Consider the following 23,177-nt stretch of genomic DNA (forward strand, 5'->3'; position numbering starts at 1 on the left):
TCAATTAATCCTTACAGTAGACTATTTATGAGGTAGAAGGCGTTAACCCCATTTTGCAGGTGAGAAAGCAGAGTTAGAAAGAGGCTATAAATCTTGCCCAAGATCACCCAATTAGTAAGTAGCAGAGCTGAGATTCAAACCCAGGCTGTCTAGTTCTTAACCACTATACTATAGTAACCAAGGGATCCAATGGTCCACGGATCCTCTAAACGGCATCCAAAATAGCATCTGAGTCCACATCACTTCCATCTGGTCTCACAGATTTTTATTCCAACGCTTCCTTTCTGCTTGCATTTTTATAAGACAATGCCATACACTGATGGGAAGCAAGCCCGTGTGTGTTGCAGAAACTCCAGAGAAGTGTCTGGAACATATATTTTCTGGCTATTGGAGGACGGTTCTGATTTGTGTCCTGTTTCATGGCCGCTCAGAGCACCCATGGAGTTCGTCAGCCTGCATGCCCCGAACACACGGTGCACCCATAGGTACACAGCACTTGCCTGAGGACTGGAAACCATGGGCAGAGGCCAGTGTGCCAGCCCGCCCTGGGCTTGACCTCGGCAGCCCCAGGTGGGGTGGAGACTGCAGAAGTCAGGGTGAGGCAGGCAGGTTGGGCACCTACTAAAACTTCCTCCTTGTTAACCTCCTCTTATTTTGCTTTAATATTCTACACTGCCTCTGATTGCCACATGGAAATGTCTATTCATGAAGCCTCTCCCCTCCCAAAGCTGGGCCAAACCCTGGGGCAAATCTGGCTTTGCTCTCCTTGGGTACCACTTGCTAACTCAGCAGTAAATCTGCGTGGGCAGGACAAGACCAGTCTGGGCTGCCCCCACCATCCCAGACACATCCAGGCACCTGCCTCCCGCCCAGACTTGCCCTGCGCACCTTAATGGCCAGCCAGCACCCACGTTGAGCCCCTGCTGCTGGGAGGCAGCATGGGACAGTGGTTATGGGCACCGTGTCATGGGTAAAAGCATGGACTCTGTAGCCGGGCTGCCTGGGCTCAGATTCTGGCTCTGCCACTTACTGTGTGACCTCAGGCCAGTTACTTAACCTCTCTGTGCCCCTGACTCCTCCTCTATAGTGAAGATAATATTACCTGTGCCCCAGGGTTGCTGGTAGGACCTGGTGAGATGATAGCACTGTGGGCGTGGTGAGAACAGTAGTAAGTGTTCTGTGACCGTGGGTTGCTCTCCCCTAAGGAAGCTGGCAGCCTTGTTCAGGAGGGAGCTGTGCTATGTGGAAGTTAAATCCTAAGGCTACATGTTAGGTGTGCCCAGTGGGCAGCCAATAAGGTCTGGAGAGGGGATGACTCCAGGGCTGGAGTGTCAGGAAGGTTTCTGGAAGGAGGAGAGGGGGGTTGGCTGGCCCTGGTCTCTCCCCTGGATGCAGGCTTCCTGCTGCCCTTCGTACTTGGCCGTGACTCTTTTCAGCACCAGGAGCAAACATTAATTGAGCATCTACTGTGTGCAGGCTCATGGAGGAGGCCCTGAGAAATACGGAGGCTTTTCCCCTGGTCTGCATGTGGCCAGGATGTCTCTGAACAGTGGGAAAGGCAGCATGGCTGCAGCGGGGCTGGGGGAGGGAAAAAAGGTTGGGAATGATGCAGTGAGCTGGCTTCTGAAGGGTCCTAAAGGCCCAGCTAGGAAGTTTGCAGGAAACTGGGAGCCGCTAGGCATTCCTGGGCAGGTGTTAGGCCCTGGATGAGCTGGTGGTGGCAGAGAGGCAGAGGAACTCGACAGGGCCAGATATGGGAGGGCAAGTGTCTCTGCCACCCACCCCCATAGGTCCCACACAGGAGCTGGGGGTGGGGCGAGGGCAGAGAAGAATCCCACAGTCCTCTCCTCCGTGGCGGCCACAGCCTGCGCCTTCCTTCAGGTGACCGCCCCCAGGCCCGGCTGCCAAGCATCCCTCTGCCCAGCCCCCATATCACCTTCCACCTATGGACCGATGAGGAGCAGCTCTGTAAGTGCAGTGCCTTTGACCCCTCCGGGGGGAGGGGGCTGGAAGTAGTGGTGTATGCGTGTGTGTGTGTGTGTGTGTGTGTGTCTGTGCATCTGTGTGTGTTTGTATGTCTCTCGGTGTGTGTGCAGGTGTCTTTGTGTGTCTGTGTATGTGTCTTTATGTTTGCGTCTGTGTGCACTGTGTTTGTCTATCTCTATGTATATTTATTGTGTATCTGTGTGTATGCGTCTGTGTCTCTGTGTGTGCCTGTGTCTATCTTTGTGCGTCTGTGTGTCTGTGTTGTGTCTTTGTGTCTGCCTGTGTACCTGTGTGTGCCTGTGTCTATCTTTGTGCGTCTGTGTGTCTGTGTTGTGTCTTTGTGTCTGCCTGTGTCTCTGTGTGTGCCTGTGTCTATCTTTGTGCATCTGTGTGTCTGTGTTGTGTCTTTGTGTGTCTGTGTATGTGTCTTTATGTTTGCTCTGTGTGTGCACTGTGTGTGTCTATCTCTATGTATATTTATTGTGCTTCTGTGTGTATGTTTGCGTCTGAGTCTCTGTGTGTGCCTGTGTCTACCTTTGTGTGTCTGTGTGTGTGTGTTGTGTCTTTGTGTCTGCCTGTGTATCTGTGTGTGCCTGTGTGTATCTTTGTGCGTCTGTGTGTCTGTGTTGTGTCTTTGTGTCTGCCTGTGTCTCTGTGTGTGCCTGTGTGTATCTTTGTGCGTCTGTGTGTGTCTGTGTTGTGTCTTTGTGTCTGCCTGTGTATCTGTGTGTATGTCTGCGTCTGTGTCTCTGTGTGTGCCTGTGTGTATCTTTGTGCATCTGTGTGTCTGTGTTGTGTCTTTGTGTCTGCCTGTGTATCTGTGTGTGCCTGTGTCTATCTTTGTGCGTCTGTATGTCTGTGTTGTGTCTTTGTGTGTCTGTGTGTGTCTGTGTTGTGTCTTTGTGTCTGCCTGTGTATCTGTGTGTCTCTGTGTGTCTGTGTTGTGTCTTTGTGTGTCTGTGTGTGTCTGTGTTGTGTCTTTGTGCGTCTGTGTGTGTCTGTGTTGTGTCTGTGTGTGTCTGTGTGTGTCTGTGTTGTGTCTTTGTGTCTGCCTGTGTATCTGTGTGTGCCTGTGTCTATCTTTGTGCATCTGTGTGTCTGTGTTGTGTCTTTGTGCGTCTGTGTGTCTGTGTTGTGTCTTTGTGTGTCTGTGTTGTGTCTTTGTTTGTTTGTGTGTGTCTGTGTTGTGTCTTTGTGCGTCTGTGTGTCTGTGTTGTGTCTTTGTGCGTCTGTGTGTGTCTGTGTTGTGTCTTTGTGCGTCTGTGTGTCTGTGTTGTGTCTTTGTGTGTCTGTGTGTGTCTGTGTTGTGTCTTTGTGTCTGCCTGTGTATCTGTGTGTGTCTGTGTTGTGTCTTTGTGTGTCTGTGTGTGTCTGTGTTGTGTCTTTGTGTGTCTGTGTTGTGTCTTTGTGTCTGCCTGTGTATCTGTGTGTGCCTGTGTCTATCTTTGTGCATCTGTGTGTCTGTGTTGTGTCTTTGTGTGTCTGTGTGTGTCTGTGTTGTGTCTGTGTGTGTCTGTGTGTGTCTGTGTTGTGTCTTTGTGTCTGCCTGTGTATCTGTGTGTGCCTGTGTCTATCTTTGTGCATCTGTGTGTCTGTGTTGTGTCTTTGTGCGTCTGTGTGTCTGTGTTGTGTCTTTGTGTCTGCCTGTGTATCTGTGTGTATGTCTGCGTCTGTGTCTCTGTGTGTGCCTGTGTGTATCTTTGTGCGTCTATGTCTGTGTTGTGTCTTTGTGTGTCTGTGTGTGTCTGTGTTGTGTCTTTGTGTCCGCCTGTGTATCTGTGTGTGTCTGTGTGTCTGTGTTGTGTCTTTGTGTGTCTGTGTGTGTCTGTGTTGTGTCTTTGTGTGTCTGTGTGTGTCTGTGTTGTGTCTTTGTGTCTGCCTGTGTATCTGTGTGTGCCTGTGTCTATCTTTGTGCATCTGTGTGTCTGTGTTGTGTCTTTGTGCGTCTGTGTGTCTGTGTTGTGTCTTTGTGTGTCTGTGTGTGTGTTGTGTCTTTGTGCGTCTGTGTGTGTCTTTGTGCGTCTGTGTGTCTGTGTTGTGTCTTCGTGTGTCTGTTTGTGTCTGTGTTGTGTCTTTGTGTGTCTGTGTGTGTCTGTGTTGTGTCTTTGTGCGTCTGTGTGTGTCTGTGTTGTGTCTTTGTGCGTCTGTGTTGTGTCTTTGTGTGTCTGTGTGTGTCTGTGTTGTGTCTTTGTGTGTCTTTGTGTGTCTGTGTGTGTCTGTGTTGTGTCTTTGTGTGTCTGTGTGTGTGTTGTGTCTTTGTGTCCGCCTGTGTATCTGTGTGTGCTCCTTGTTCCCTGAGTTGTTTGCAGCATCTGAAAAGAGGATACATTTTCTCTATGTCAGAACACTCCGTGCATTAGCCACTGGCCACATGTGTCTAGAAAGTGCCACATGCCACGATGATGCCAACAGACAGTACATGTCCCCAAGAAGGAGGCAGGCACAAAAAAGTTATGGTTTCCGGAGCAGGAGGGGGCCTTCTAGAGAGGCCCACTTGCCCACACTCCCCCTCCACCCTGATGTCTGTCCCCCAGTCCCCCTGGCTCTTCTCAAGGGAGGGGGGAAGATAGAGCGGCAGGTTGTGGTGGGAAGTGCCAAACTGGTGAACCGGGTTCAAGGCCCACGCGTCCTTTCACGTGCTGGGTCACCCTAGACGGACTCAGTTCCCTGGGGGCCTCAGTTTCCTCATGAGCAATGAAATGAAGGTCGATCAGAAAAGCCAGGAGCTGATGCTCTGTTATCTGTGTCCCGGGGGAAACTGGGGGTGGGGGGGAGCTGGAGGATGGAGGTTGCTAATGAGCAAATGTGGAGGAGAGGGCTCCAGAGTCAGGAGGCGCTGCGTTAAGCTGATTTCTTTGCTACAGGACCTCTCAGAGCCTTTAAGATGTTCACTTGTGGCAGGAGTGTGTGGGGTTCTCAGTCTCTGTTGGCCACAGAACCTCTGTTCCTTCACGGAGCATCTCATGGGGCTTCTGTTCAGCTAACGGTGTGTGGGAAACACGGAACCACCGGCCTTGCCAGGGTGGGGCCCTGCCAGCCTCGCGTCCCCTCTCCGCCCTGACGGTCCCCTTTGTCTCCACATCCCAGGGGAGGAACTGGTGCTCTTCCTGCGCCTGCGATCCCAGCTCCGCCTCAGTGCAGACTTGGAAGCCTTGGATCTGCAGGGCTTCCTGCCAGACCGGGAGTTGGCCCGGGCGTCCGTGCTGTCCACCGACAGCGGCATCGAGCGGGACCTTCCTTGGGGGGCCGACGAGCCGCCCACACCCGGCAGCCCCGAGGTGGAGCGAGCCGGGCTGCAGCGCAAAGGGGGCATCAAGAAGCGGGTGTGGCCCCCGGACATCCTGATGCCCAGCAGCTGGGATGGGCCCCCGGGGCTGCACCGGAGGATTGGCAGGCCCAGCGGGGATAGGGAGCTGCTGCCTGGGGTCTCCCGGCTCCACACGGCCCACGTGCTGGTGCTGGGGGATGACCGGATGCTGGGGCGCCTGGCCCGGGCCTACCACAGCCTCAGGTAGGGCCCCGAGGAGCCCAGGTGGGCCCAGCCTGTGCTGGTGAAGGATGGAAGGGTTGGGGCGGGGGAGCTCAGGAGACCGAGGCCAGGGTGGGAGGGCAGAGGATGGTGCACAGTGCTCCCCCTGCCCTCGCACCCGGCTTCCTGCTTTACTGCACCCATTCTACAGATGAGAAAACAGAGGTTCAGAGAGAGTAGGTCAATTGCCCAGAGTCAAGAGATAATAAATAACAGAGCCAGGATGTGGAACCAAGTCTGTCTGAAGCCAAAACACCTGCCCTCATGCCTGTGCTCTGCTCCCCCTTGCCAGGAAACGAGAGACCCAGAAGTTCTGCCTCACTCCCAGACTCAGCCTGCAGCTCTACTACATCCCTGTGCTGGCACCTGAGGTGGCTGGATGGGGGGGGGGGGGCGGGGGACATGGGGGAAGAGGTGGAAGGTGTCAGGAGCAGGAACTGGGGTCATTCTTCCTTAGGATGTGGTGCTGGGAGAGACCTGGAGGCCTTCTGTCCCAGAAGCCACGGATGTGGGCCCTGGGGGCTGCATGTGGCCAGAGAGAGATGCTCTCTCACTGGGAGCATCGTTTTGCTTTTCTAATGGAATTAATGGCAAGCTTCTCAAACGGGGCTCACACACACACACACACACACACTCACTCACTCACTCACTCACCCACATACACACCACCCTTCCTGGGGGGCCGGGAATGAAGCCGCACTGGCAATTTTTCATTTCTGTTGCCCACTCTGCTTCTGATTGGAGAGCATTAAATTCAAGGCAATACTTGTCTCTCCCCTTTTAAGGCTGATGATCATTTTTCAGTGTCCCTGGCAGGCATCCTCAGGGAAGGGGATTCCAGCTTCATCTCAGGTGTAAAACAAGTCTTCACATGGTGCAGAAATCGATGCCCCAAGGGGTTGAGTGATTTGGCCACATTCCCAAAGCTAGTTTGCCTGGGACTGGTACCTGGGGACCCTCCGGGTAGGAAGAGAGTGCCAGAGAGGGCCTGACGGGTCTGCCCTGTCCCCTTGTCCCTTTGTCCCCAGAAGCCCACAGCATCCAGGCATTCGGAGCTCGGAGAGTTGGCTGCGTTCCTGGGCCGCGCAGACCCGTGGTACGAGAGCGTCGTCAACACCCTGTGCCCCGCCATCCGCAAGCTGGCAGAGATGGTAGGGCAGCGAGGGTAGGAGGGCGGGAGGGAAGGGGTAGGGGGTGTTTTCTTGACCCTTGACCTCAGGAGTCAGCCCAGGGAGCCCCATGAGGGGTGAGGCAGGAAGGGCTACAGAAGAGGAGCCCTAACCAGCTAGTGGCTGGAATTCACTTGGAGCGCATACCAGGCACCTACGGGAACGCTATGGAGAAGATAAAGTAAAACATTCTTAAGTGTGTAGGCCGATTATATGCCTTCTCTTGTGAGTTTCTTGTGCTATTTTCTCTCCAACTGCAACAGTTCATGCTTCCTGAGCACTGCCATGTGCCAGACACTGTTCTAAGCACTTATACGCAGCAGCCCTACCAACCAGGTACTCTTGTCTGTCTACAGGCGCTATTGCCACTGCATCCCCATTTTACAGACCAAGCAGCTGAGGCACAAAGAGATTAGGTCACTTGCCCAAAGTAACAGAAGGAGTCCCGCTTGGAATCAGGCAGCTTGATTCCAGAGCATGTTCTCTTAACCACAAGCCATAGTGCCAATCCCCTACCCCAGGCAGCGGTGGGGGGCAAGGAGAGCTCATCTTTTACTGATTTGAAAAACCTTCCCTTTCTGCTGTCATGTGTGCTGCAGACATATTCCCCCACTTTTTTACTCGCCTATCAATTTTGTCAGAGTGGTTTTTTTGACTTACAGGATTTCAATATTTTTACCCTTTATGGTTTTTGCCTTTGGAGCCATGCTTTGAAAGACCTTCTCCACTCCAAGTAAATATTTACTGATAGTTTCTCTAACAATCTTATGGTCTCAATTTTTACATTTAAATAACCTATCTGCCATTAATTTTAGTATGTAATTTTATTTTTTCCAAGTGTTTAGCCAGTTGTCCTAAAGCTATTTATTGCGTAAACCGTCTTGCCCCATCGATTTGAAATGCCACTTTTATCATTTACTAAATTGTCACACGTGCTTGAGTTGATTTCTGGATACCTATTCTTTCTGATTCATCTATTCATTTTTGTATAAATTAGCACTTTTTAATGTTAATATCTGGCACGGTACATCTACCCCATTACTCGTTCAAAACTTTCCAAACTTAGAAAGTCTTGTTTCTTTATCTTTCCAGATAAATTTTAGAATCCCTTTGTCAAGTTTTATTTTTAATTCCCTTGGGATCTCGATTGAAATTTGGAGAATTAATATCTTTAGCACATTATGTTACACTCTCTGGGGGTGAGGTATAACTCTTCGCTTATTAAAGTCTTCTTGTATCTCCCTCAGGAGAGTTGTACAGTTTTCATCATATAGATTTTACCCATTTCCTGCTAAATTTATTCCTTATGTTTGATAGTTTTTTCTTATAGTTGTGGATTTTTCTCCCATTATATTTGGGTAGTAGTTACTGCTAGTATAAAAGGAAGTTATTGATTTTTACATGATTACTTTCTAACTGGCCACATTTTGCTTCATTGCCTGATTGATTAGGGCATCTTCTTATATCTTATATTCTAATAAAGATATTGGAGATAGGCATTTTTTCTGAATTATTACTTATCTGAAAATGTCTTTGCCTATATATGAAAGACTGTTTAGCTGGGTATTAAAATACCTTTTCCTCGAAACCTGGAAGATACAGGAGAAACATCTGATGCAGGGTCTCATTTATACTCTTTTGTTGGTAGCTTTTTTCCCTGCCAAGACACATGTAGGATTTTTATTTTCCCCTGCTCTCTTTCCCCTTATAATTAACAATTTATGTGGCCCTTACACTTACTCCAAAAGCAGTTCCACATGAAGAAAATGGAAATAGTGTGAACAATGGCAGCACTATTAGGATAAGTTCATAGTTCCTCAGTGTGAGCTTTTTGAAAGGAACAAGATTTCAATAGACCAGATGTGAAAGTTAGAAGAGATATTGTAAGATTGGATATGGGTGAAATACTCTGAGCTGCTTTCCAACTCTGATACTATCAGACATTATATAGACGTTCTGTTTACCTGAAAAACCCATTATGCTTTATAATCATATGGGGTTGGGGAAGGCCTGTAGGACATGGCACTAGTCATTTCCCAATAGCATGTAAACATTAGCTCATGTATTAATATATTCAGATGCCACAAGAACTCAAAGAGACATCAGATCATCTGGTTCCAGCTCTCATGCCCAAGGTTACCTGGCTAGTGAGTAGCTAATGCAAACTAGAACCCACTCCAGTCTCTCTCATCATTATTTACATTCTCAAGCATCTTGTCTACCCCAAGCACCCAGCACAGTGCCTTATACACAGAGCTGCCCAACATGTCTGTGTGTGATTGAAATGAATCCGAGTCCCTGAGATGGGGATTTAGACAGGCATCTTTTGATTAGGAGCAGAAATTGGGTGGTGGGAAAGGCTTGGACTGTTGAAGGACCAGCTGGGTTAGTGTATCACAGAGGGCACATGGGGGCTTTGGAGTTTCTCTGTTAAGAAAGTGGTGGGAATTCCCTGGTAGTCCAGTGGTTAGGACTCGGCACTTTCAGTGCTAGAGCTCGGGTTCAGTCCCTGGTCGGGGAACTAAGATCCTGCAAGCCATGCAGCATGGACAAAAAAAAAAAAAGAAGAAAGAAAGTGGCAGCTCCCACAGTAGGATGGAGGAAGCTGGCTGAAGACAGTACCTCTCCCTCACTCACAGCCTCTCTCCCTGGACACATCCCAGACCGTAGACCCCTTCATCCTGGATGCCATCACCTACTATGTTCGCATGGGCACCCAACCCATCTATTTCCAGATCTACGCAGTCAAGGTAAGCTTCCCACCTGGGGCTCCAAGGAGACCATGGCAGCCTGCTGGACCCCAGGACCCCACAACCTAAATACCCTGGCTCCAGGGAAACAGGGGGCCAGGATGCAAGTCATAAACTCATCCAGACATTCTTGGTTGTTAACTTTCTCTTCTTACTCTCTGGATGAGTCAGATAATTATTAACTCCTAAGGCCTCACGTTCAAGCAGAAGCAGGTCTTCTTCATGTGGAAGGTTCTCTCCCTTACCTCACATCCTCCCTTTCATCCTTGCCAACCCTCACGCCCTACAGCAAAACTGCCCTCACCTCTGCTCCTCTCAGCCCGATTGGGTGCTTCTCCTGGGTGCCCCTGTGATGCCCTGGGCATCCCTCTGACACCTCACTGCCACTTTGTCATATACCTGCAGATGCCTGTCCCTCCCCACCAAGACTCTGAGTCCCCTGAGATAAGAGACTGTCCTTTGTTTATCTTTGACTCTCCTGCTATTAACACAATAAAGTGTGTGTGTGTGTGTAAACCAAAGATCGGGTCAGTGTGGGACTGGCTGGGTGCAGTGGGTGTAAAGTTAGAGCCAATGGTGAGGTGGTAATAAGTTCATGGCTTTGCCTCCTGGTCCCTCCATCTGCTCACTGTGTGATCGTGGGTACCTCTACCTCTCTAACATTCATTTTCCCCATCTTTAAAATGGGAATAGGGACTTCCCTGGTGGTCCAGTGGTTAAGACTCCACGCTCCCAATGCAGGGGGCCCAGGTTCGATCCCTGATCAGGGGACTAGATCCCACACACATGCCACAACCAAGAGTTCGCAGGCCGCAACTAAGAGTCGCAGGCCGCAACTAAAGATCCCGCGTGCCACAACTAAGACCCAGCGCAGCCTAAATAAAGACAGAAAGAAATATTAAAAAAAAAAAAGAAAGAAAGGTGGGGCCGTCTCAATTGGCACAAGCCTTTCTCCTTTCTGGAAGGCACGTGCAATGTAGGAGGTGGGGCAACCATTTAAAATAGGAATAGTAATCTTCACCACAGGGTTTCTGTGAGAATTCAAATGAGTGGAAAAATAAATTAAAAGATAGGGGAAGATAAGGGCAAGGAAGTCGGCACAGGGAAGATTTGAGGGCACTTGGATTAAAACCCCGCATCCCGGGCTGCGGGGGTTACGGGGGAGCTGCCTCTGCTGGGGACGGCCTCCTTCAACCTCCCTCCTCCCCGCCTCCCTCCAGATCTTCTTCAGTGACCTGAGCCAAGACCCTGCAGAGGACATCTTCCTCACAGAGCTCAAAGTCAAGATCCAAGACTCCAAGTTCCCCAGAGGTGAGCATCTGTCTCCCCTTTCCCAAAGCTTACCCTGACTCAGCTCCTCAAGCCCCACTTCCAGAAAGTCCTCCCACCTCTCACCTAATGGTTCCCCCCAACCCCCGTCCCACCTGTGCTGAATACCGGGGTGCTTTGCCCCCTCCAAGCCCGCCCAGACTGAAGGGCAGCCTGGCCCCCCCGAGGTGCTGCCTTTCCATCCCGGGACAGATGCAGCTTCAGCTCCACCTCAGTGAGGTGGGGAGCCAGGGCGGGAGGGACGGGGACCTCCCGCCTTCGTTCAGCCTCTTCTCGCTCCCTGCAGATAGTCTTTCACCCAGGAGGAGGGGCGTGGCCGAGGGCCCAGGGGCTGAGCTCTCCATCTGCTACCAGAAGGTCAGTGTGTGTGGCGTGGTCAGCAGGTGGCCCAGAGGCACAGCTGGAGGGAAGCAGATGTCAGGGGCGTCAGGGGGAGCAGATAGAGCCAGAGGAAACTTCTGCCCTTTTCTCGTGGCTGCCCCCAGAGCTTCCCAGCCTCCAGGGAGTTTTGCAGGGATGGGCGGGTTACAGTTGGCCTTCCACACAGCCAAGGAGGCGATCTGACCTAAGGAACAAGGCACCGTCCCCTTGCTCAAAAATACCCTCCTCGCTAGCTGACCCGATGTATGGGGGCGTAGTCCTTGGTCTGGAAGGCTGAAGGGCTCCCTGGGCTGAGTGTTCTGAGCCTGCGTCCTCTGGCTCCTCACTGGACATTAGTGACACGGCCAACACTCAGGGCAGGGGCGGGAAGCGGGGGATGGGGGAGGGGACAGAAGCGGGCTGGTGACGTGGCGTTGTGAACCTCGTCCTGAGGACCCCCTTCCGTCCCTGCATCCCCCTCCCCAGGCCCTGCTCAGCCACCGCACCCGAGAGGTCACCGTCTCCCTGCGGGCCGCTGGGCTGGTCCTGAAGGCCCTTCCAGCCAGTGACACTGAAGGTGGGGAGCTGGGCACGCAGAGCAGAGGGAGGGAAGGGCACGCACGGGAAAGCTGGGGCGGCGAGGAGAGAGGGCAGAGAGAGAGGAGACAGGGTGAGCCAGGGGAAGGAGGCCTCCCTCCCTGTCCCTGGGATCACGGAACGTGGTCAAACTCCTACCCGTGCTGGGCCCGGAGCTGGGCGCCAGGCTGCCCGGGTGAGGACCCGCCTGGCCTTCAGGCTGGTCACCATCGAGCAGCACTGGGTGATGCTTCTGCCGCCGGATGAGCCTGAGCTGGAAGGTGGAGGGACCACGCGGAGGGGCGTACCTGGCCTCGTGTACATGAAGGAGACGTGTGACTTTGGCAACAGCTCTAAGACAAGAGGCGGTCACAGAGCAGTGGGTCAGGAGCACAGATTCTAGAACCAGATGGGCAGGCTTCGAAGCCCAGCTTTGCCACGTTTCCATCTGTGTGACCTCGGGTTACTTGTGACCTCTCTACCTGTTTGTTCATTTCTAAAATAGAGACAAGATACTAACGTATGTGCATGTAGTAAACTGTAGCGTCAGCCCTTATTGTTAAACTTTGATTTCTTCTGTTTCCTTTACAAAACTCCCACCCCACCCACCCCCGCTCTAACTCCTGAATCTCCTCCAAATTTTCCATCACACAGTCCTCTCCGAACTGTTCTTGGATCTCTAAGAACCCTCCTTCGTCAGCAGGGAGGGGTCAAGCCGGGCAGCGGTCACACAATAATGATTTTTGACACATTATACACTGTGAGGAAAGTCAAGGAAATGCTCCCAACATGTTGGGACAGATGCCCTCCATCTGTCTTACTCACCATCCTGGGCTAGGTGTTCCTGCCATTCTGAGCATGCCCAGTAGCTTCAGAAGAACTTCTTCCCATTGGAGACGGGTACAGGAGGAGGTGAAAGAAAGGATTTAGGTTGGTGATGGCTGCTATGCCTCAGGATATAGAAATGTGGATTCTCCAGGGGAGGGAGACGGATGATCTGGAGGGAACTGAGGCTTGGTGAGGACCAAGGTGGAGTCAGGAAGTAGGGGCTGAGCAGGGTGTGGGGAGGGGTTAAAAGGGGGCGGGGCGGTAGTCAAGGTGGGTTCATGTCCTTCTTAGGAGGTGGAATCTCAAGCTCCCCTACTTCCCTAGAGGCCCATTCACAGCCCCTCACCCACCATCTCATTCTTCCCACTTTCAGGGCCCACCCACTGCCCCCCAACTGCTGCTCCCGATATAGACCACACATGCCTGAATATTAGCGTGACAGAGGTTGTCAAGACCTCCAACTTGGCAGGAAGGTCCTTCTCTGTAAGTACTGGGTAGAGTGAGAACTGGGGAGAGTCAAGCAGGATAGGTGGCGGGGAGCCCAGCGGGAGGGTTTCAGCGAAGGGGGAATGGATTCTGAGCCTTTCTGAGCCTTTGTTGTTGAAGTGGGTCTTCCTGTTGGAAAGAATCTGCTTTCCAGTCAGTCTGTTTGAAATACTGAGCACCAACTGGCATAAGTAAGGCACTGGAAGAGTTAAGGCCCCGCCCTCCGCCTCCACCTGGACCATCTGAGGACCTAAGACTACCCAGATAGTACAAAATGCATCCAAGTTCTGGCGTCCCCTGCACACAGCAGCCAGACTCCCAAACAGCAATGGCCCAGCCTTTGACCATATCAAACCAGCTCTTTCAACCTTATCACCCTACCGCCACCCTTTGCCCTTTGCCCTTTGCCTTAACCCTTACTGATACTCACAGAGAGTCCCTTATTGATACAGACATAGGACCCGCCCATTTTCTCCCTATCTGATGGCCTCTCTGGACTTCACTGCCCTACTCGGCTGGGCTTGGAGCCGTGATCATACCTGAACCACGTTCTCAGGACAGCCTCGACTTCCCCACATCGCCTGCCAGGCAGACACTACCTTTAGGCCAAGCCACCTACTCGGTCTGACGCCCAGGTGTCTGAGTGCTTCCGTGATATCCTGCATCCATGCAGGTCAGGGCCGCTGCGCCGTCGTGATCCTCCACCTCATCCCGATCCTTGGCATCACTCAACCCTTTCCTCTGGACTCTTTTTCCTAAGCCAATTCCTTAAATAGCTACTGTTCTCCACCTCAGTCCATGGCCCACTTCTTTTCTTATTCCCTGGACTCTCAAAACCACGTCCATGGCTTTAGTCTAAGTTGTTAAGGGTGCCCAAACCTTTATCTCCTGCTCTGACATTCATCCCTGAGTGTCTGACTCCTGCATTCAACTAAGTTAGCATGACCTGGGTGTCCCACGACACCCCAAACTCAAGATATTCAAAACCAGAGCCAGTGCTTTCTGGTAGTTAAGAGCTCTCTAGAGCCAGACTGCCTGGGCTCAGATCTGGGCTGTCATTTACCAGCTACGTGACTTTAGGCAAGTCACTCCAGCTCTCTGTGCCTCAGTCTCATTATCTGGAAAACGGGGACAATAATGGTACCTACCTATCCGGTTGTTGTGAGGATTAAATGATGGTGACGTGTCAAGCTTCTAGAAGAGTGCTTGGCCAAGTCAGAGCTATATATGTGTTAGCAGCTGTTTTTATTTCATCCCCTCCTCCCCTGTGTCCTGTCTGTCATTCAGCGGGACCATCATTAACCAGTCACCTGTCCCAGAAACCTTGGAGTCAGCTCAGATACCTTGTCTTTCTCACCTCCCCGTGTCCACTGGTTTTCTCTCTCAAACACTCTCACACCTCTCCCTTCTTCTCCATCCTCCTTCTTGTGGTCCAGTGAGGTTGACCATCTGTCCCAATTTGCCAGGGACTAAGGGGTTTCCTGGGACGAATTGGTCACCCTTGGGCCAGACCTTCATCCACCCCCTTCTCCTGGACAAACTCTACAGCCTCCCAGCCGGTCTCCCCGATGTCATTCCAGCGCTTCTCCAAGCCACCCTCCATACCTCTGCCTGCGTAATCTTTCTAAAACAGAACTCAGACACATGACTCTGTGCTTAAAATCCCTCGACCATTTCCTACTCTCCAGGGCAGAAGGGCGGAGAAACTTCAGTGTTGCATAGCTTGGTTCCTCTTTCTCTCCATCTGCAACTCTGGTCACCCCTGCATGCACTTTACATGGGGGTATCTGTGATACTGAACCAAACCTGGATCCTCTCGCCTGCACTCAGCAAAGCCAATACACTGACACCGGGTCATGGCAAAGGAAAGTGCAGTGTTTATTGCAGGGTGCCAAGCAAGGAGTCCAGGGCAGCTGGTGCTCAAAACCACCAAAGTCCCCGATGGGTTTCAGCAAAGCACTTTTAAAGGCCAGGTGAGGGAAGGGTGTCCCAGTGTATGTGATCAGCTGGTGCACAGTTCTCTGATTGGCTGATGGCGAGGTAACACGGTGGTGTCACAGGGGTTAACATTATAAATCCTTAGGCGCCAGTAGGTCTGGGGGCTACCTTCTAATGATCATCAAGTAGTTAATTTCTTCCGTTTGGTGGTGGTTTTAGCATCTGTAAAACAACTCAGGAAATGTGCATCAGATACTGTTATCTAGGTACTTCAGAGAGGAGCTACAGCAGAGGATGTGGGGGAGGGGGGTCTGTCCAGGGAAGGTCCCATAGTGTCCTGCTCGGTTACATTTGGAAGTGTACTGGCAGACCTTCCTCTGTGCCTTTGTTCACGCGCTTTGCTTGGCCTGAAACCCCCTTCCTCCCTTTCTCTTCCCCATCTTCCTTTCATAACCCCTATTTCTCTTTCAAGATGAAACTCAGGTGTTATCTCCCCCAGGAGGCCCTTCCCTCCACCTCCTCCACCCCACTCCCCATTTCCCACTCCCCGGAGAGCTAGGGACCCCACCTCTGTGCTCCCCCAGAGCCCTGGGGACACAGCCACTGTAGCATTTGCAAAACTGTCAATGACGTGATCTCGTGGCTCAGGCCCTATCTCCGTCTTTCCAGCACTCACGGTGGGAATGGCCCACAGCAGGAGCTGGCTAGATGTTCCCTGATCATCTGCCCCAGCCTCCACCTATGCAGGATCTCACCTCTAACCAGAGTTCATTGTTCCTGGGGCAGCCTATGCACTGGAGGAGCGCTCTGACGGGCTGAGAGCTTTGTATTGAGCTGAGATCTTGCAACAGGACAGCTGTGTATTTGAGCTTCAGGTTCCAGGGTGGACCCATTTACCTCTATGTATTTCCTCTTTCAAAGTCAGTTCCTTACCACGGTTTCTATTTTTAATGACCTCTTTAAATAACCTGGTTGTGAGCTTTTTGAAAATCTAAACTTACCACCCTGGCGAGTTCCCTTTTACCTCTGTACTGTCTTGCAACCTACAAGGTAGTTGCTAGTATTACCATATTTTTTTCTCAGTAGGTGAGAAACAAAAGCACAGAGTGATTAAGAATCATGTCCGAGGTCACACGGCTAATAAGTGGCAGAGCCAGGATGAGAAGCCCGGTGGTCTGGGTGTAGAGTCTCCCGGGAGATTCTTACACACTCTGCCCATAGACTCCTGGCAGCCAACCCCACCTTCCACCCCACAAAAGTCCAGCAGAAATGCCTGGACATGCTTGACCCCCCAGGTTGAGGCTCTGTTTGTCCCTCTGCTGTTTGACAGCAGGAAAGTGGATCAGCCCTGCCTACAATAGGGAGCTTATGAAAAATGCCCAGGCCGGGGATGGACTCCAGACCACTTAGATCAGAATTTCTAATTTTATGTTTTGGAAAGGTGACTCCAGGGTTGAGAATACTTGAATGAGATGGAGTTTAAGGCTCTAGAAACTCCAATGCTCTGTGGTGGTGAATCATGTAAAGCTGCTGTCCACATGTGCTATGGGCCAGTGACCGGAAAGGCCCTCAGTGCCCCACCTGGAGCCCAGGATGCTCTACATTCTCTGTCCGGGGGAGGGGTCTCTCGGGAGCAGCCCCCTCAGGTCACGGGTTGGAGGTCTGCCTCGGGGCTGCTTTCCTCTGCTCCTGGGTACTTTCTGGAGAAGCTGCACAGGGCTGTGGGTGTGAAAGGTGGGAACACCTTGACCCGGGTTCCCCGTGCAGAGGATGTAACTAGCCCCATGGTACAAACTGGTACAGGCTTAGTCTGAGTCATAGGGATAGGTGGCTGTTTTCCAGACCCTCTGTCTCTGCCCCAGGGAAATAATTTTGTACGCGATCCAACACTGAGTACAGGGGTCAGGGCTTATAAAAACCCTGAGGTATCCCCAAATTCCATACATAACATGCCTGTCAAATAGGAGGTGCTCAGGTCACTTCAGCACCTGGCAAGCTCTAGCTGTAGCATCCCAGGTTGTGTTTGAAATTAAGGACAACAGGTGGGAAAAAGAACTGCGGAAATGATGGGAGAGCCAAGGACCAGGGCAGCCTAGAAGCATCTTATACAGGCTCGTCACTACTCAGGGTCACTTGCAAGAAGAGAGGCGGGACCCTTGTGTACTGAACTGAAACACACACGACTCCAGGCTAGGAGGTGTTGGCTGGGCCATCTGTTACCAAGGTGATGCTCCCCAAGCTGTCTCTGTTGCAGACGGTGACAAACACCTTCCGGACGGCTGACATCCAGATCCAAAGCCAGGACCAGAGGCTGCTGACACTGTTGCTGGACAAGGACAGTTGCCGCATGTACAGGGACGTGGCCAGGTGAGGCTGGGCTCCGTGCCCCTGGGGCAAAGCTTCCCGGCTGCCGGCCCCGCCCCCGCTCTTGCCTCAAGCCCTGAACAATGCCTTGTCGGGGTGGATGGTGGGCCAGGCAGGTATCCCTGATGGGTGTGGACTCAGGTGATGACTTAAATCCAGGAAGAAGAGCAAATGACGGCTGACCTTGGGCAGTAGCTGAGATTAAGTTTTCCCGAGATTCTTCTACAAATGCTCAGCCTGCAGGCCTCCTGATCCAACCCCCTGTGCTGGCACTGGCCCCCCAACACAGGCTGCCCTTCTGTGGCAGCTACGACCCAGTTAACACGACACTTACTGGTGTCCCCCGGGGAGGTGTATTTGGGTCAGGCAGGCACACAGGGTGACCCATTCAGGCGTATCCTCCTCTCCGTGCGTTCGCCCCAGGCTCAGGGTGCTCTTTCTTGTTCTGACTCTTCCTCTTCCCTCTGCGGAGCCCCCTTGTCTAGACCCGACAATAAAGGGGCTACGTTTAAAATGCCCAGGCAGATCTGACCCCTGAGATGGGTCTCCTGAGCTGGCCTCTCTCCGCCCACAGGTTCGAGGTTGCTCCCTGCCCAGAGCCGTGTTCTGGGGCCCAGAAATCCAAGGCGCTGGGGCTCAGCTCACACCAGGAGGAGATGGAAAGAACCAAAGCCAAGGCCAAGCCCCTTCTAATGCCCATCAACACGTTCTCTGGCATCGTCCAGTGAGCCCAAAGGGGCTGCAGAATCGCTAAGTCTGAGAGCGGAGGGCCCGAGAGGAAGGATACACTACCCCACCCGCCCCAAACACTCACACCAACGTCTAGAACAAGGCTCCCTGGGGCGGCTTCCAGGCACACCTAAAAGCCAGCAAGTCCCAGGAGCACAGGGAGCTGGCCGTGGCGGGTGCGACGGAGCAGGGCCCACACGAAGGGCCGAGGAGGCCCTGGCCAAGCCGTGCGTCCAAAGCCCAGCTCCTTGCGCCTGTGTCCACTCCTTCGTGGATTTCCAATCCCTGCCTCTCCCACTCAAGCTCCCCACCCGGCCCTTAAAACCAAGGTGAGAGCTGCTGTCCCGTGGCCTGGGGCCCCGTGGCCTGGGGCAAACAGGACGTGGGCAGCAGCAGCCCCTCCCGCCCAGTCTATTCCCTTCCCTCTAGCGGGCCACTGCCCACCTCGCCCACTCCCAGGCAGGCGTCTCTCCCGGTTGAGAGGAAATGTCAGATTCAAAAAATGCACACTAAAGTCTTTCTGCTCTCACCTATATCGAGCAATACTTGTGTTTTAGTAGAGAGCAGAGGCACTGCGTAGTCTAACATAATGACTCTGCTTAGGCCCAGGTAAGGGCTTGGTGAAACATTCACTGGTGTGTTCCGTCCGCCTGCCCGGCCCCCTCCTCATTCGCGTTCACTGAGGGCCTCCTGACCAGAGATGTCCCCGGAACGGAGGGGGGAATGCAGGCTCATTTCAGAAGAGCCAGAGGTTAAAGACATCCAAATTCTTGGCTTTTGAGTTCAGATGTTAAGTCCAGATGTCATCCAGATGTTAAGTCCATACCTATCACCTGGGCAATCCCAGGGGATGGTGGCAGTGGGATGGAAGAGTTCCTTCCAAGTTTGGGACCCAAGAGTGGAGAGGTAGGCACTTCCCTTTTGGCCTTATTGCCCTGGGAGGGGAGACAAGTCTCAGAGCACATTCTCAGAGCCTAGGGGCATGGTGTAAGAGGGGCTGCCTGGGGGCCTAGGCAGATGGGCCCAAGAGCAAGTTTAAAGAGAGTCCCCGTGCCTCTGTGGGCACGGGAAGCAGGTACGGTTTTCCCCAGGTAGTTGAAAGCAAACAAGCCCAAGTTAAGAGGTGCAGCCGTGAGTGGCTACAGGGACCACAGGACCTGAAGCCTGGATGTGGACCGCAGGCACCTTGATGGACACTACGTGGTGAAATCCCTGCCCCTCAGTGGCGATCCACCCTGGACAGGTGAAGACCGAGAAGTTGATGGATGTGCGGTCCTCCACCGAAGCTGCCCCCGCGGAGCCCAGGGAGGAGAGGGACTAGGGACAGCCCTGAATGTAACTGAGGTGGTTTTAAACGGGAAATGACTGAGATCACTGAATTTGAGTGAGTTTATCTGAACCTGGCTAGATTTTCTTTTTCTGTCATTGGGGTTATGTAAATTGATTCATATCAATTTGGGCAACAAGTACTAGGTTCTTGAAATAAACAGCTGCAGGGTTTACCAGCTGTTAGAGTTAGGTGAGGGCTCTGGGCCTTCTCCCCCAACAATCTCTCCACCAGCTTACAAAGAAAGTACGTCATAGACCAAATTCTGCTGCACACTCAGATATACATTGGCAAGTAGCCCTCCTCATCCCCACCCCCAGTCAAATTAGGTGCTCCGAACAAACCTTGCTTGAAACATTCACGCAAGGACACTGGGTGGCTGGACGCTGGGCCATCTCAAAGTAAAGTCTTCCCTTCCAAAGGGTCTGGACTGCTGGAATCTCCGGATTCTTAATCCTGTTCACCAAGGGAGGAAATGCCTCCAAAAATTATAAACAATCCATGTGACTTGGACACCACGAATTTCACCAATGAAATTTTGCCAATATCTCTCGGGATAATTAATGAATCCACTTCCGTTGATCTGAGATCATTAACGTGCTTATATTCACTGCCTCTGGAGCGTGACTTTTGGATGAAATGTTAGCTAACCACCTCTGGCATGTGTATTCCCCAAATGGACCACTAAGCACTCTCAGGTGTAGATTAAAACGATCCAGTACATGCGTAACGTTGGCCGGCGGTGGGCTTGAGGGTGGGTGCTGGACGGGGCTGCCTGGAGGAGCTGCCACCTCGAGGCCACCCTCAGCTCTCAGTCCCTCTCTGGGGATTGTCTCCACTGAAGAAAACTGTGTCACCTAAGGTCGTGCCTCTTCCAGAGGCAGCTCACATCCAATCAAACAGTTCTAGGCCCTGGGGACAAAAATAGCACTTTGATTCCAATGGAGACAGACAATCAACAAGATAGAGCCGTGAAACAGAAACCGGTAGGATGCGTACCACGGAAGAAAATAAGCAGGGAAGGGGAGAGTGTGAGTCTGGGCGTGGGGTGGGGGGGCGGTGGTTTGTCAGCGAGGGTAGACAGGGACGGTCCCTGAGGGAAACAGGGTCGTCCTTGATCAGGGGGCCCATGAATAAAGACCTAAAGAACACGCGGCAGGGGGGCATATCATGAATTCCACTCTCGCTCCTCCCCAGCCAAGTTTTACTTGCCTGAAGCAGTTCAGGGATCTAACTCAGCACCTTGGGCTACGCGGGGGCCCTGGGGGTGGCGTGGCCTCGAGCGCACCCTGCAAGCCTCAGCCCGCGACCCTCCCGCACCTGCGCACATCTGGCAGGTGCGGCCCGCAGGTGCGCCGGCCCCGCCCCTTAGGGGCGGGGCCCTCCGGGCGGGGCCACTTCCGGGCCGGTGGCCGGACGTGGGGTGGGGGCGGCCGTTGACCCGGTGACCGCGGCGCCGCCGGAGGCTGGAGGTGCCGTGCGGCTCGCTGCCCGCCTCCCTTCAGGGGACATGACGCCGCGCCCGCCCCGCGCCCCGCCGCGCCCTCCGCCCGCCCGGGTCTGACGGAGCCGGGCAGCCATGAGCGCCAACCCCCAGTGGGACATCAGCAGGGCGCTGGGGGTGGCCAGGTTCTTCCATCTGGTGTGCGGGGTCCGGGATGCCTGCGTGACCCCGTTCCTGACCCTCTACCTGCGGCAGCTGGGCTTGGCCGCGCCCTGGGTGGGCATCCTAATGGGAACCAAGCACCTGATCTCAGCCTTCTGGGCTCCCTTCTGTGCCTTCCTGGCCAAAAGCTACCAGAAGCGGAGGGTGCTTCTGATAGGCTCGCTGCTCGGCTCGGTGGGAGCCAGCCTGTTGATGGTCCTGGTGCCGCCCTTGGACAGAGACCCAGGGTACCGCTCGTGTGATGGAAGCCACAGTGTGACCGCCACGGTCCCACCACCGGGGGTCGCACTCACTGTGAACGTCACCTCCTCCCCAGAGCCAGCTCCGAACCACCCAGCGCCCAGCCTCCCAGCCGAGAGGAGTACTGGGGTCGCCCCAGCCGATGGCTTCAGAGGAGGGCCTGGGGAAAGTGGCCAAGAACCTTTCAGTCGTCTGCCCAGCTCCTTTGTGGGCTCCATCCAAGGAACCAGGACCACATCCCGAGTTCTCCTCCATCCTATTACTTCAAGAGTGAAAGATACTCCCCAGGAAGGTGCTTTTAGGGTGGTCAGCCCTGCCCTCCCTTTGCTTGCTGGGGGTATGGCGTTGGCAAGTCCGGCCAACCAGTCGGCAGCCAAGGGGACGGCGGGGGCCCTCGACCTCTCCTTGGAAGGGTTGCGGTGGACTTTCATCCTCTCCCTGGGCTCCATGGTGTTCTGGGAGCTGCTGACATCCCCTCTGGAGCAGGTGGCAGATGACAGCCTTTATGAATACCTGGATTTTGTGGACGCCACTGACCGCTACAGAAGCCTGTGGATCTGGAGGCTGCTGGGCATGTCGGCAGGCGTGTGTGGCATCTCAGCCTTGGTGGGGCAGCTGGACTGCTTCCTGACGACAAATGGCCCCCGGGGTGTAGTGCACTTCTACGGCTACTCACTGGTCAGCACCCTGGCTTTACTGGTGAGCATTGCCTTTCCCGTCCCCGTCTTCAGGCGGTGGGAGCCCGGCTACAAAATGGTCAAAGCCCTGTCTCTCGTAGGCGGTGACCCCCGCCTCATCACCCTCGCCCTCACTGTCTTCTTGATAGGAACCGCCACCAGCACCGTGCAGAACTTCCTGTTCTGGCACATGAAAGACCACGAGAGCAGTGAGCTGGTCATGGGCTTCTCAGTGGCCCTGGGCTGGCTGGGGGAAATTCTACTTCATCCTCTCAAAACTCCGTTGCTTAGGAAGCTGTCCAGGGTGGGCACGGTGGGGCTAGGGCTGGGCTGCCTGGCGGGGCAGCTGCTGTATTTCTCTTTCCTCTGGAGCTGGTGGTCCGTCCTCCCCGCTCAGATCTTGAGCGCCATCAGCCACGGGGCTCTGTGGTGGGCAGTCGGGGCCTCCATAGAGCATCTGGCCACTCCCGGAACAGAGAGACCTCTGAGTGCCATGTTCCGAAGCCACTTTTACGGGGGCGGGGCCAGCCTGGGCAGCTTCGTGGGGGGCTTCGTGGTGATGCGCTTCAGCTTAGCTGTGCTCTACCGGGCCTGCTGCGTGGTCCTGTTGCTCTGGCTGGCCTTGTTCCTGTTCATCCAGCCCAGACTGCCCCAAGAGCGGAAAATCAACTACTCTAAGTTGCTGGCCGTGGAGGCCAGTGACACGAGTGACTCTGAACAGGGGACCGAACGGGACTGGCTTGTGAAGGCCATGAGGGACGAACACTCAGACTGGAGGGGCTGAGAGACAGTCAGGATGCGGTGATCTGGGAAGGAGCCAAAGGGACGGACAGCACTTAGCCTGCTGAGGGCAAACCCCACGAGTCCTGCCAGGACGGCAGGGAGCCTGGGGAGAGAGAAGCACGTCTGTGCCAAAGCCCCACGGGATCATCTCATCGCATGATTTTCTTTACTTCTGTAGTAAAAGGAGATTTAACTTTTGGCTGTTCAGTCTTTTTAAAATAATGGAGCAAGAATACGTTTGCTAAAAAACAAAAAATTTCCCTTTGTGGTCGCTCTTTTTTGGTGTATGCGGTTTGCAAGAGCTTTGCGTGGTGCTGTTGATTTCAGTCACGGCTGAACTGCTCAGGTGAAACTGACGGGGCTGGGAAGGCGATGGAACTGCAGGACTCAGTCGCCGGAGGGGGCAGCAGGCTTCGATGAGTCATGTACATTCCTGTGGA

The 23,177-nt window shown here is 53.4% G+C and overlaps 2 protein-coding genes across 2 annotated transcripts in view; both read left to right on the plus strand.

Moving 5' to 3' along the window:
* Positions 1–19,385, plus strand: part of PIK3R6 (phosphoinositide-3-kinase regulatory subunit 6) — a 47,912-nt gene extending 28,527 nt beyond the window's left edge. The window contains exons 10-20 of the mRNA XM_057536298.1: positions 1,882–1,968; positions 5,074–5,497; positions 5,808–5,886; positions 6,544–6,666; positions 9,324–9,434; positions 10,655–10,745; positions 11,050–11,120; positions 11,610–11,700; positions 12,901–13,010; positions 17,206–17,318; positions 17,890–19,385. Of these exons, the coding sequence (XP_057392281.1) occupies positions 1,882–1,968; positions 5,074–5,497; positions 5,808–5,886; positions 6,544–6,666; positions 9,324–9,434; positions 10,655–10,745; positions 11,050–11,120; positions 11,610–11,700; positions 12,901–13,010; positions 17,206–17,318; positions 17,890–18,043 (1,454 nt within the window). The 3' untranslated portion in view covers positions 18,044–19,385. The remainder of the gene's footprint in view (positions 1–1,881; positions 1,969–5,073; positions 5,498–5,807; positions 5,887–6,543; positions 6,667–9,323; positions 9,435–10,654; positions 10,746–11,049; positions 11,121–11,609; positions 11,701–12,900; positions 13,011–17,205; positions 17,319–17,889) is intronic.
* Positions 19,386–20,950: 1,565 nt separating this feature from the next.
* Positions 20,951–22,945, plus strand: MFSD6L (major facilitator superfamily domain containing 6 like). Its single transcript, XM_007166339.2, has one exon. The coding sequence runs from the start codon at positions 20,951–20,953 to the stop codon at positions 22,736–22,738; it is 1,788 nt and encodes a 595-aa protein (XP_007166401.1). The 3' UTR covers positions 22,739–22,945.
* Positions 22,946–23,177: the final 232 nt, after the last annotated feature.

The sequence above is a fragment of the Balaenoptera acutorostrata genome, chromosome 20 (genome assembly GCF_949987535.1).
Source record: "Balaenoptera acutorostrata chromosome 20, mBalAcu1.1, whole genome shotgun sequence".
In the NCBI taxonomy this organism is placed as follows: Eukaryota; Metazoa; Chordata; class Mammalia; order Artiodactyla; family Balaenopteridae; genus Balaenoptera; species Balaenoptera acutorostrata.